The sequence below is a fragment of the Convolutriloba macropyga genome, chromosome 9, assembly GCF_964194025.1.
Source record: "Convolutriloba macropyga chromosome 9, txConMacr16.3, whole genome shotgun sequence".
NCBI classification, from domain to species: Eukaryota; Metazoa; Xenacoelomorpha; order Acoela; family Convolutidae; genus Convolutriloba; species Convolutriloba macropyga.
In genome coordinates this window covers 59,661,001-59,671,658 of record NC_134476.1, presented here as the reverse complement: position 1 = coordinate 59,671,658, position 10,658 = coordinate 59,661,001, and the positions used below count along the sequence as shown (strand labels likewise).

At 30.5% G+C, this 10,658-nt stretch overlaps 1 protein-coding gene across 4 annotated transcripts; it reads right to left on the bottom strand.

The window, feature by feature from the left end:
- Nucleotides 1–1,263: 1,263 nt before the first annotated feature.
- LOC142345500 (uncharacterized) lies at nt 1,264–3,434 on the bottom strand. 4 transcript variants are annotated; one of them, XM_075397570.1, is made up of 4 exons: nt 3,330–3,434; nt 2,312–2,790; nt 2,150–2,247; nt 1,264–1,686 (listed from the first exon to the last, which is right to left on the bottom strand). In XM_075397570.1, exons 2-4 carry the CDS (start codon nt 2,515–2,517, stop codon nt 1,448–1,450), a joined length of 543 nt encoding a protein of 180 aa, XP_075253685.1. In that variant the 5' UTR covers nt 2,518–2,790; nt 3,330–3,434; the 3' UTR covers nt 1,264–1,447. The 4 variants fall into 4 exon arrangements, with proteins under 4 accessions (XP_075253685.1, XP_075253688.1, XP_075253687.1 ...); XM_075397573.1 differs by having other exon boundaries at nt 2,312–2,528; nt 3,387–3,429; XM_075397572.1 differs by having other exon boundaries at nt 2,312–2,622; nt 3,330–3,395.
- Between the last annotated feature and the right edge of the window lie 7,224 nt (nt 3,435–10,658).

Sequence of the window (10,658 nt, the reverse complement as noted above, 5' to 3'; positions counted from 1 at the left end):
CAGGAACCAGGTTAAAACAAGTTGCTAAAAATTACAAAGTACGTTCACTATATCCTGAATATTCTTTTTTCACTTCCTGATAGAGCTCGTGAAAACTTTTCAAATCTACCGTTACAATCGTTGCCATTGGGCGTTTCTCGAGAAATAAGACTTCAAGCTTAATTTTGTTGTAAAGGAAGGAGATAGATACATAGAAAACAAAAATATTGAGAAAGAAGTTGCATTTTAATACAATCAAACTTATTCCCACTATTAAGGTTTTCAACGGTGACCCATTTACAATAACTCCCCCCTTATCTTTCCACCACTATACTGTTATGTCAGCTTAGGATAATCTCTATAACCTCATGTTTATTCATCGTAAAAATAACCACTTGAGAAAAACCCCTGTATTACTATGTTCAAGTATTGTATAAAATACCCATTTGAAGACCCCCTATATTCCCATGTTTAAGTATCGTATTATTGCCCACCCGGCATGAGGCCCTGTATTCACACATTTAGGATCCAAGGAATGCGCACTTGGGGATGACTCCCTGTATTCCCATGTTTAGGCATCGTAAAAAATACCCATTTAAAAAACCCCCTATATTCCAATGTTTAGGTACCGTAAAAGACCCAATTAATAGCGTCCCCTATATTCCCATGCTCAAGTATCACAGGTTTACACTCTCACAATGACCTCCTGAAAACACATATTTAAGATCCTAGAAATGCCCACTCATGATCACATTCTATATTCCCATGTTTAGTATCGCATGAATACCCCCCTCCTCGCTCTTAACGCTCATATTATTTACTACTTTATATATATATATATATATATATATATATATATATATATATATGTATATATATATATATATATATATATATATATAAGCAGAATTATAACGTAAAATTTGTTTAATGAATCGCGTGTCTTTAAAGATCTAAGCAGACTCCGCTGATATGAAAGTGTACGAGAACTGGACTGAATCAGCAACCCAGGGTTGAAAATGCAATGAAATTCAACTGTACTATCGTTCTGAGTCGTTTTGTTTGACGGAAATACTGATCAAAACTGTGCAATGAACTTAACAATGCAACAGAACTTTTGAGCAAATTTAGAAGGTGGTCTTCAAGTCATAATGACATTTATGGGCAAAGCAAACTAGAAGGCATCATAATCACAATGATGAGCTTGCAGTATTTTAAAGAAGTTAGTTCCCAGGCAGCAAAATATCTTCATTTTAAGTGTAAAATATTTACAATTAAAACTAGATTGTCATTAAAATTTCAGTATATTCAAACTTCAATGTTAAATTTATTTGCAACTGAAAATATTTGCATATATTTTACATGTTTTATATATAAAAGGAACAAAACTATGCAAAACTACATAGAAATCAGTGCTTATTTGGTTTCATTCAGGTTCTCTACTGATGTTGTTAACAAGTGGAACGTTTCATTGGCTTATCTCACACAGAGCGCGGTACTCCCAATCACAAGGAGCTGAGTATCTGGATTTGTATTGATACGTTTGCATACTACAAAAAGCTTTATCCTTTGCCCAGGAACTATTGGGAATCATGCTTTCCGCTATTGGTTTGTCAGAGGAGTCTTTCAACCATTTGATGGTTGTACTGTAAATAGAGTTGTCTGGTGTTTTGTACAGCATGGCTATATGCCCAAGCCAATAGTCTCCTGAAAAAGAACCAGAGCTGCCAGTTTGACGGCTGTATCACATGCATATACAAACACCCATGTACACACACACACAACACACACACACAAATATACGCAGACACACAAAAAAACATCAAGTTAGGATTATGTAAGCTAAAATATTGTGCAAATGTTGATTAAGTTATCGACCCTCAACATTGTAAGTAGCGCACATCAATTAAAGTGGAAAGAAACAACGCATGAACAGTGCATAGACAAATTTTATCAAACAATTACGATAAAACCTTGCAATATTCAACTCTACACTATATATGTTATTGATATCAATGTTAGATATATGATACCTGTATGTTTTGACATTTTGGTGAAAAATTAGCCGGATAGTTTTAGATCATGCAGTTAAAAAGTTTTTATTTAAAAAATGAACCCTCTTTTAAAAAAGAACTTGCTCGGTTTTTATTAAAACTATAGTGATACTCACTCCAATATCCCTGTTTTACCGATTCGAAAGATTGTCTCATCTGTTTTTCCACCTTGTATATCTCAGAGACATCGTCTGGTTCAAACAACTTTGCTGAACTAAAATTAATTATAAATTAATATAACCTCCCGCAAAATTCTGCAATATTACTTTAAGACTTACTATTTTTTGCATTCGCGATGGGCGTTCATCCATGAGTACTTCAATCCTGCCCGAGTCAGGTAGAAACACCTTCCTTTGATTCCATCAACTGGCACAAACATTTCAGGACAACCTCCAATCCTTGCGGAGATATCGGCCGAAACAGCAACAGCCGCGCTGGCGATTAGAACAATTGCCAATAAGCCAAATTGCTTTGCAGATATCATGGCTCTTGGAGCTAGAGATAATATAGAGCAAACATTCTTTGCCTATAGTGTCTACTTTATAAAAGAAAAAAACTGAAAATAAAGATAGGTCACTCTGATAATCAACTGACAAAATTGAGTCAAATAAATAAGACTTCAATTGGTCCAGATTAATCCAGCGAGATCACAGACAACAGTTTCATTATAATAATGAGTTCATTTTTTAAAATTTAGACAACAGTCGATAACTTAATCTTTACCTTTTTATATCTCATTCTGATAGCTCGCTAAAAACTAAAGCAACGCAACGAGAAATGTTTACCTTTGTTTATTTAAATATGTATCTTTTACTTTGATTTTTGAATTTGTGCCATTTAACACATTTGCCCGAGTTGTTTTTAACCTGGCGCATTTTCTAACTTTAAAGGTAGCTTTGACAGAATTATATCAAAGCACATCATTAAGAAATTTGATGATTCTTGTTGGAAATCAGCCAAATTTTTTAATTTTACGATCTCAGAAACAAGGTCATACTCTGTAATTGAGTCTACAAACTGTTTTGCCAACTTTGTCTTCTTTGTACTGGGGGAAAATCATCTTTCAATACACCAAACTTCGAAGAAGGAAAATCAACATTAAAAATAAATTACGTTGAAAAAATGCACCACCACAGAAATCCAGGGTTATCATGTACAACTGTTCTATCGAAAGAAGAGTTCAATTCTTTTATATCATCCATTAATCTTCTTTTCCCTGACATTTTTTATATTTTAACTGGATAAATTGCCTATTTTAAAAACAAAAACTGGGACTTTTCAAATTTGTAAACAAACTGTGCAGTTTCTAATTTCTGTTTGTATTCTTTTGGCTCCAAAAATGAGTGTGCCAACAATTTTTCCTATTTTGGTTCCTTTGTACAGTGAAAATTATGTACATGACAGCTGCCTCTAGAAAGGAACTGCTTAACTGTCTCCAATTAAATTTAAATAAAGTCAACTCAGATCAAGCCGTGTTGACCACGGGCAACGTTTTCATGACAATATTCAGTTCATTCTTTTTCAATCTAATACTAGGAATCTTTCTTCTATCTGGCAAATTTTATTTTTTAGGCGAACAGATTGGTGGAAGAAAGCAAAACAATGAGAGATTTTATCTTTTTATCGACAATTTATGAAGTCATCGAGCTCTTTTCGCTAAGTACCCAATCGATAACACTTTCTACAGCTAACTGTTCAACAGTAATTGACAGTGGAATTACATTCTACTCATTGTTTTTATTTTTCAGCTAGCAGATTTCTAATTCTCCGTCAATTGATTTCAGTTACTGTTTGAATTCTTCTCCTTAGTTTTTAAAGCTAAGTTTTTGCGTGTATGAACATACTTTGTAATTTAATTTCGCACAAGTGAGATCAACATCATTCAATCAAATTGTTTGATACCTCAGAGCCCGAATGTTACAATTTTTTTTCTGATTATTTTGCTATAAACATAAAATCAACACAACAGTTTATTGTTCAATAATAATTGGCTTTGTAATGGCAAATTTGGTTTTAAACGAATGAAAGATTCGGTCGAACTATTTGTCTAAGAAACATCAAGAGGTCTGCAGCGCAACTCAGACATTCACAATTATTTACAATTATTTTCTCAAGGGGAGAGATTCAAGCCATTAATGGCATTCATTACAATGATTTAAAAACAAAATGTAATTCTGGTAACCCTTAACTTAACAATTTCTCAACTGTTACACAGACCCAATTAAATCTGACTTATAATTTTTACCTCATAATCGACAGAGCAAACATTTTTTGCTCTACAGTGCCTCCTTTATACAGGAAAAAATCTGTAGTTAATATTAGGTCACTGTGATGATTAACTGATAAACTTGGTTAGACTCTTAATTGTTTACTTACTATTTCCTCTTTGTTCATAACGAAATCTTTAAAAGAGAGTTGTCTTGTAAAAATCAACTGCATGTAAACAAATCTCTAAACAAAACCTTATCAAATACAACAGTTTCGTCATAACGAAGAACTCGGTTACTTTGGCAAATTATTGTCCATATTTTGTATCTGACTCATTTTATAACATTTATAAGTTTAATAAATTATAGCTTTAATAATTTATAATAACGCAAAGGGGTCTCTTTTCTCTATGGCCTTAAAGAAACTTAAGGAATATGTTGATTCTTGCTGGAAACCAGCCATACAAAAACAAAAACTTTTTGTTCTGGTAACCCTTAATTTAACAATTTCTCGATAATTTCCAGAAACAAAGTCAGACTCTGTAACCAACTGTACTAACTTTTTGGCCTACTTTAGTTTCTGTTTACTGGAAAAAATCATCCTTCAAGACAAAAGTTTTCGAAGAAAAAAATCAACATAAGAATTCAATTCAATTGCTCCACATAAATCCACGGTTATCATGGGCAAATGTTCTATCAAATAAAAATTCAAATCTTTTTAATCATCCATTATTGATGTATTTCCTGACATTTTCATCTCTTAGCCGCATAAATTGCCTATTTTAAGAACGAAAACAATCGAGGCTGTACTTCAAATTTGTATACAAGTTGTTGAGTTTGTAGTAGTAGATAAAACAAGGGAATCAACCACCAGTAAAATTTGTCCCTTTCTCCTAACGCTAATCGCGCATGTCGAATCGGGCCAAATTTTACTGTTTGTTGATTCCCTTGTTTTATCTACTCCTAAACATTCTCTCTATATTCGATCAAAAATCAATCAGAAATCAATTAAAATCAAAAAATAAAACAAAAAAATCAAAAAATCAAAGCAAAATTTACATTTCACTCATTAAGAGCGATTCACTCTTTTCGGGGTGATTCCTGAGTAGGGAGATCGCTCTTTTTCACTCTTTAAGAACGAATCGCTCTTTTTGATGTTTTTTTTCATGCTTTTATTTCAAATTATCTATACTCTTCTATAAACTTATATTTTCTTTTGTTTTTTCTATATTTATCCCATTATTAATAAGAAATGAGACAAAATTATAATATTTACATGTACAACTTTCTTCATTTTGTATAATAATAGGGTTTGGGGCTGAATAGGGGAAACTGCTTGCCAGATTTCTGGTAAATCCTTTAGGTTTATCCACATCTGGATGTTGTCTTTTTACATGAGCATTCATTCCATCATATCTCACAATAAAAGGGCAATATAGACAACTAACTTTAGTAGAAGTACAATTTCTACATGTATACTTGCGTTTATCAAAATCAGTTAGTGGTTTTACATAATTACATTTATTACAGCTTCTAATTAAGACTTCTGGGTTAAAGTTAGGGTTAGGGTTAGGGTTAAGGTTAAGGTTAGGGTTGGGGTTGAGGTTAGGGTTAGGGTTAGGGTTAAGGTTAGGGTTAGGGTTAGGGTTAGGATCTGAGTTAGAGTTAGAGTCATAGATAGAACTAGAACAAGAACCAGAACTAGAACTGGAGCTGGAGCTAGAACTAGAACTAGAACTAGAACTAGAACTAGATTCTTTTTTAAAAAACAACCCCATGGAGAAAAATTATTAGCACAAACACCACTTAGTATTATATTACCACACATACATTTATCAGTTTTATCTTTATGACATGATTCATAATGATATTTTAAAACAGCAATGTTTCCAAATTTATAGTTACACTCTAAAATTTTTAAAAGCATTTATAATAGGGTAAACTTTAATTTTTACCTAATCATTTCGCGGGGTAATGATTAACCATGATTTTAATTATATCTTTAGTATTATTTTTAGATGTGATACACTCGCTAAATTTTTATTTCCTAACGTATTGAGTGTATTAGTTTTACATTTCTTATCCAAAATCAGTTCAAGGTCTAATTCTTTTTTATCTCTAACAAAATTTATAATCTCTTCTCTAAATTCTTCATTATTTCCATATAGTCTGGTTAAAAACTTTCCTCCCTTTCTATTTAAAGTCCCATCCTCGTCGTTTATATATTCTTCTTGTATTGTATTTCGTAGATTGGGCTTTGCCCATGTTTCACTATTAGCAAAGCTACTTCGTAGATTGGGCTTTACCCATGTTTCACTATCATCAAAGCTACTTGGCTTGCCACGGACTTCGTTCGTTCGCAGATCAAACTCTTCTCCTTATCTAACTCTTCTCCATATCCAACATTAACCAATGTATTTACTCTACTCAACATTGTGCTTGGTCCCATAGCTACACTCCCAGCATTTCTTGATATTATATCAGGATAAGTATAACTAAATATAATTAAATCTGAGCTGATAATTCCACCAATAGTTGATAAACTTTTTATACCCTTTCCCATAATCATTTCTTTAGTTAAAACATCATTCTGTATTTTAATATTATTTAATTTAAGAAGTTTATTAAAAAAGAATATATAGTTATCGTGATTAATAACATTTCTATCTGTTGCATTTATCATGAATTGTTTCATATATGCTATAAGTTTATTTATATCTTCACTTTCTAATTCACCTTTTAAACTAAGAGCTTTTAGATCAAGGAAACCAACTCTTTAATCATATATCATTGTTCTATTACTATTAATAATAATAAAAGTATTTTCCTTCTTATTATTTATAATTATACCATAACGAAGTTCATCTGACATTCCATCTGTACGATTATAATGGTTACTATTTATCTCACTAATTTTTTTTACTAAATTCATGTTCACATTCATATATCTCATTAAAGTTTTTAAAGAGATCAGGCCGATAATAAGTTGTTAAATAAATAGTATCACAACTCATTCTTGCTGTATTAATTACTTGAGCTGGTTTATGACACATTACAATCATTTGAATATTATAATGTCTACCTTCAGTAAAATAAAAAGCTATATCCTGATTTAACCTGTCACCCATATCATCAAGTACTATTAAACAATTTTGAAATTTATGCATATTATTTTTTGTGATCATATTTATATCACATTTATTAAACCCAGTATAAAACTTATTAGACTCAGGATCTATCCACTCTCTGTCATCTTTGCACACTATAACTATATTTTTAGCTTGATCAGTGAACGAGCTTTGCTCGTGGTTTAGCAAACTGCTTCGCAGATCTTGGTTTTGGTTTTGGTTTTCGCCTTGGTCTTGGACTGAGTGTAATTTTAAGTATTGTCTAATAAAATATGTTTTCCCTGTACCAGTTCCACCATAAACAATAGTATGTAATGGTGACTTTTCATATTCAAATCTAACTAGATTCCTATTCATAAGTCCACCAAAGCTTTCTTCTAGTTTTGCATATTTACTTGGTTTTGAATCATATAATAAATAACAAATTCCAATTATAATAATAAGAAAAAAAGTATACCACCTGCATCCATTTTTATATATAAAATTTATTATATAAAAATGCTTATCCTAATTTTTGAGGAATTCAATAATAAATTTAATATTGATAATAATGCTATGAGTGATATCAGAATAAAAGATATAGGTAAAGATATAAGTCTAACACCAATTGAAATAGTAATGAGAGATGAGACTCCGGATAGTATCCGTGAAACGGCTTCACCGATCGGGGAACCTAACTTCAACATTATTGTCAATCTACATCCAACTGATGGTACACATTGGGTTTTAGTAATAAGAAGAGAAGGTGGTCCTGTGTATTACTTTGATAGTTTTGGTGTAGAAACCCCACCAATAATTTCAGAAGAATATGTTGATCTAGGCTCTAATGAGAGAATACAACATTATGATGAATTTTATTGTGAGGCTTATTGTTTATATATGATTTATCTTATTGATAGAGGATTTAGAATTAAAAGTGCTTTGAATATTCTAGTTAATCAAGGTAAATATCCAGAAAATATAATGAGTGTTTTTGTTTAGGTTGTAATGTTAATGTTAAAGATAATGATAATGATAATGATAATGATAATGATAATGATAATGATAATGATAATGATAATGATAATGATAATGATAATGATAATGATAATGATAATGATAATGATAATGATAATGATATTGATAATGATAATGATAATGATAATGATAATGATAATGATAATGATCTACGAAGTAGCTTTGCTAATAATGTTAATGATAATAATAATGATAATGATAATGATAATGTAAATGATAATGATAATGATAAGGATAAGGATATTGTTAATGATAATGTTAATGATAATGATCTACGAAGTAGCTTTGCTAATAATGTTTATGATAATGATAATTATAATGACATTGATAATGATAATGTTAATGATGATGTCCAATAATAATAATAATGTTGATGATAATGTTAATGATAATTTTATATATCAGGGAACCTGCTCGCAGATCTATTTGGTGAAAAACATCAAAAGGGTAAACCTAATAACAATAGTCCTACTAACACTATCTCTATAAACATAAATGATGATCTATAATCATGGTTATTTGATGATGATATAATTACTGAAATTGAATTCCCAGATAACTTTAGATGTATATTATCTGGTCCTAGTGATTGTGGTAAAACATTCTTTTTTAAAAAAACTAATTCTAGCTTGTATATATTTTGATTAGCTATAAATCATTGGACCAACTGGTGATCAATACAATGGATTAGAAAGAATAAACCCCAAAGCAATTATAGAATTTTTTAAAGATATATAAGATTTACCATCTCCCGAAAAACTACCCAAAGACTTAAAGAAACTAACGATATTCGATGATGTTAGAGCCAAGGAACCAGTTATTAATGAATACTTTTGTAGAGGTAGACATAATAATTGCAATATGATATATCATAATCAAAACCTGTTCTCTCTGGATAGGCAGAGTGTTAGAGAGAACTGTAATCTATTTATTTTATTTGAACAGAGAGGTAAAGTCCTAGCATCGATATATCAAGATTTCTTTAATAATGTTGAACTTAGTTATAATGATTTTGCTAATATATGTAATAAGGTATGGAAAGAGCCTTATAATTATATTGTCATTGATATAACTAAAAATAAAAATAATAATGGTAAACTAAGAATTAATTGGGATCGGAGAGTTTTGTAGTTTAGTTTAAGTTTATATCAATATCTAGAGTTAGATCTATAATTTAGACTAGATCAACGAAGTTGCTGGTTAAACTAGATTGTTGCTGGTTACGCCAGATTTAAAGTAAAACTCAATACATCGCCATTAAAGTCTATTGGTCTTCCATGCTCATCTTTAATATTAAACTCTATATATTCTATTCTATCTTTGGTTACATTTTGATACAAATATTAGTTGATATAATATTTATCAAGTAACCTGGTGGTTCTGTTAGAGTAAAAGTATATAGTATGTCTGTGTTGTTCCCATTATCTTTAACGCCAGATATTACATTACAATGAATGTTATTAGTAATAAAACCCATAATATCAACAATTGTCTGAGATTTATATTTACCTTTTTTATAAACTATTTTTCTAAAGCCTAGTAATGAGGCTATTGAATTTCTTATATCAAAGCTAATTGCACCATGTTTTATTTCCTCGTATTTCATCGTATTTTATCAGGTTCATCGTGTTTTTATCAGGTTCTATTATAACATTACCATCAGTTTCTTCTTTTATTAATTCTGCTATGTCAGTTAACTCATATGCTCCCTGTGTAATAGTTGAATATAGCAACGGGACTCCTTTATAATTAAAATCAAGGACAGATGTAATGTTTGGGCTCGAGGTAGAGATAGGGTTAGGGTTATGGGCAAAGTTAGGGTCAAAATTAAGAGCTTGAGGTAAAGCTTCTTCACCTTCTATAACAGTACTAGCATAAAAGAATTGATTATTTCTCCTATTCACATTAACACTGAATTATAAACCGATAATCTAATTAAACCTAATTTTGTTGTATTAAGTACAGGTTCACTAAAATTAAACTTTTCTGTTGGCTTTATCATTCTAAAGTTAAGTGTATGTTCTTCTATAGTTTTAGTTAAAGCATCATGTATCTTTTGCAGTTCCCTTAAGATTAAATTTTCTGTCATTTTTTATCTAATAAAAATGGATTTTAATTTGGATACAACTTATAGTTATAATATTGATATACACAAAAGTAAGATTATAAAAAATAAACCTAATAATCTAGCAACAATGAATACAATCAATACTAACATTAATATCATTCTCAATAGAGAAGAGAATCGTTTAAATTTGCGTGATTCCTATCTA

Coding starts and splice junctions, on each gene's coding strand:
- LOC142345500 (XM_075397570.1), bottom strand. CDS start 2,517: ATGATATCTGCAAAGCAATTTGGCTTATTGGCAATTGTTCTAATCGCC. Junction 2,248..2,311: donor CATCGCGAATGCAAAAAATA/GTAAGTCTTAAA, acceptor AATTAATTTTAG/TTCAGCAAAGTTGTTTGAAC. Junction 1,687..2,149: donor GGTAAAACAGGGATATTGGA/GTGAGTATCACT, acceptor GTTCTTTTTCAG/GAGACTATTGGCTTGGGCAT.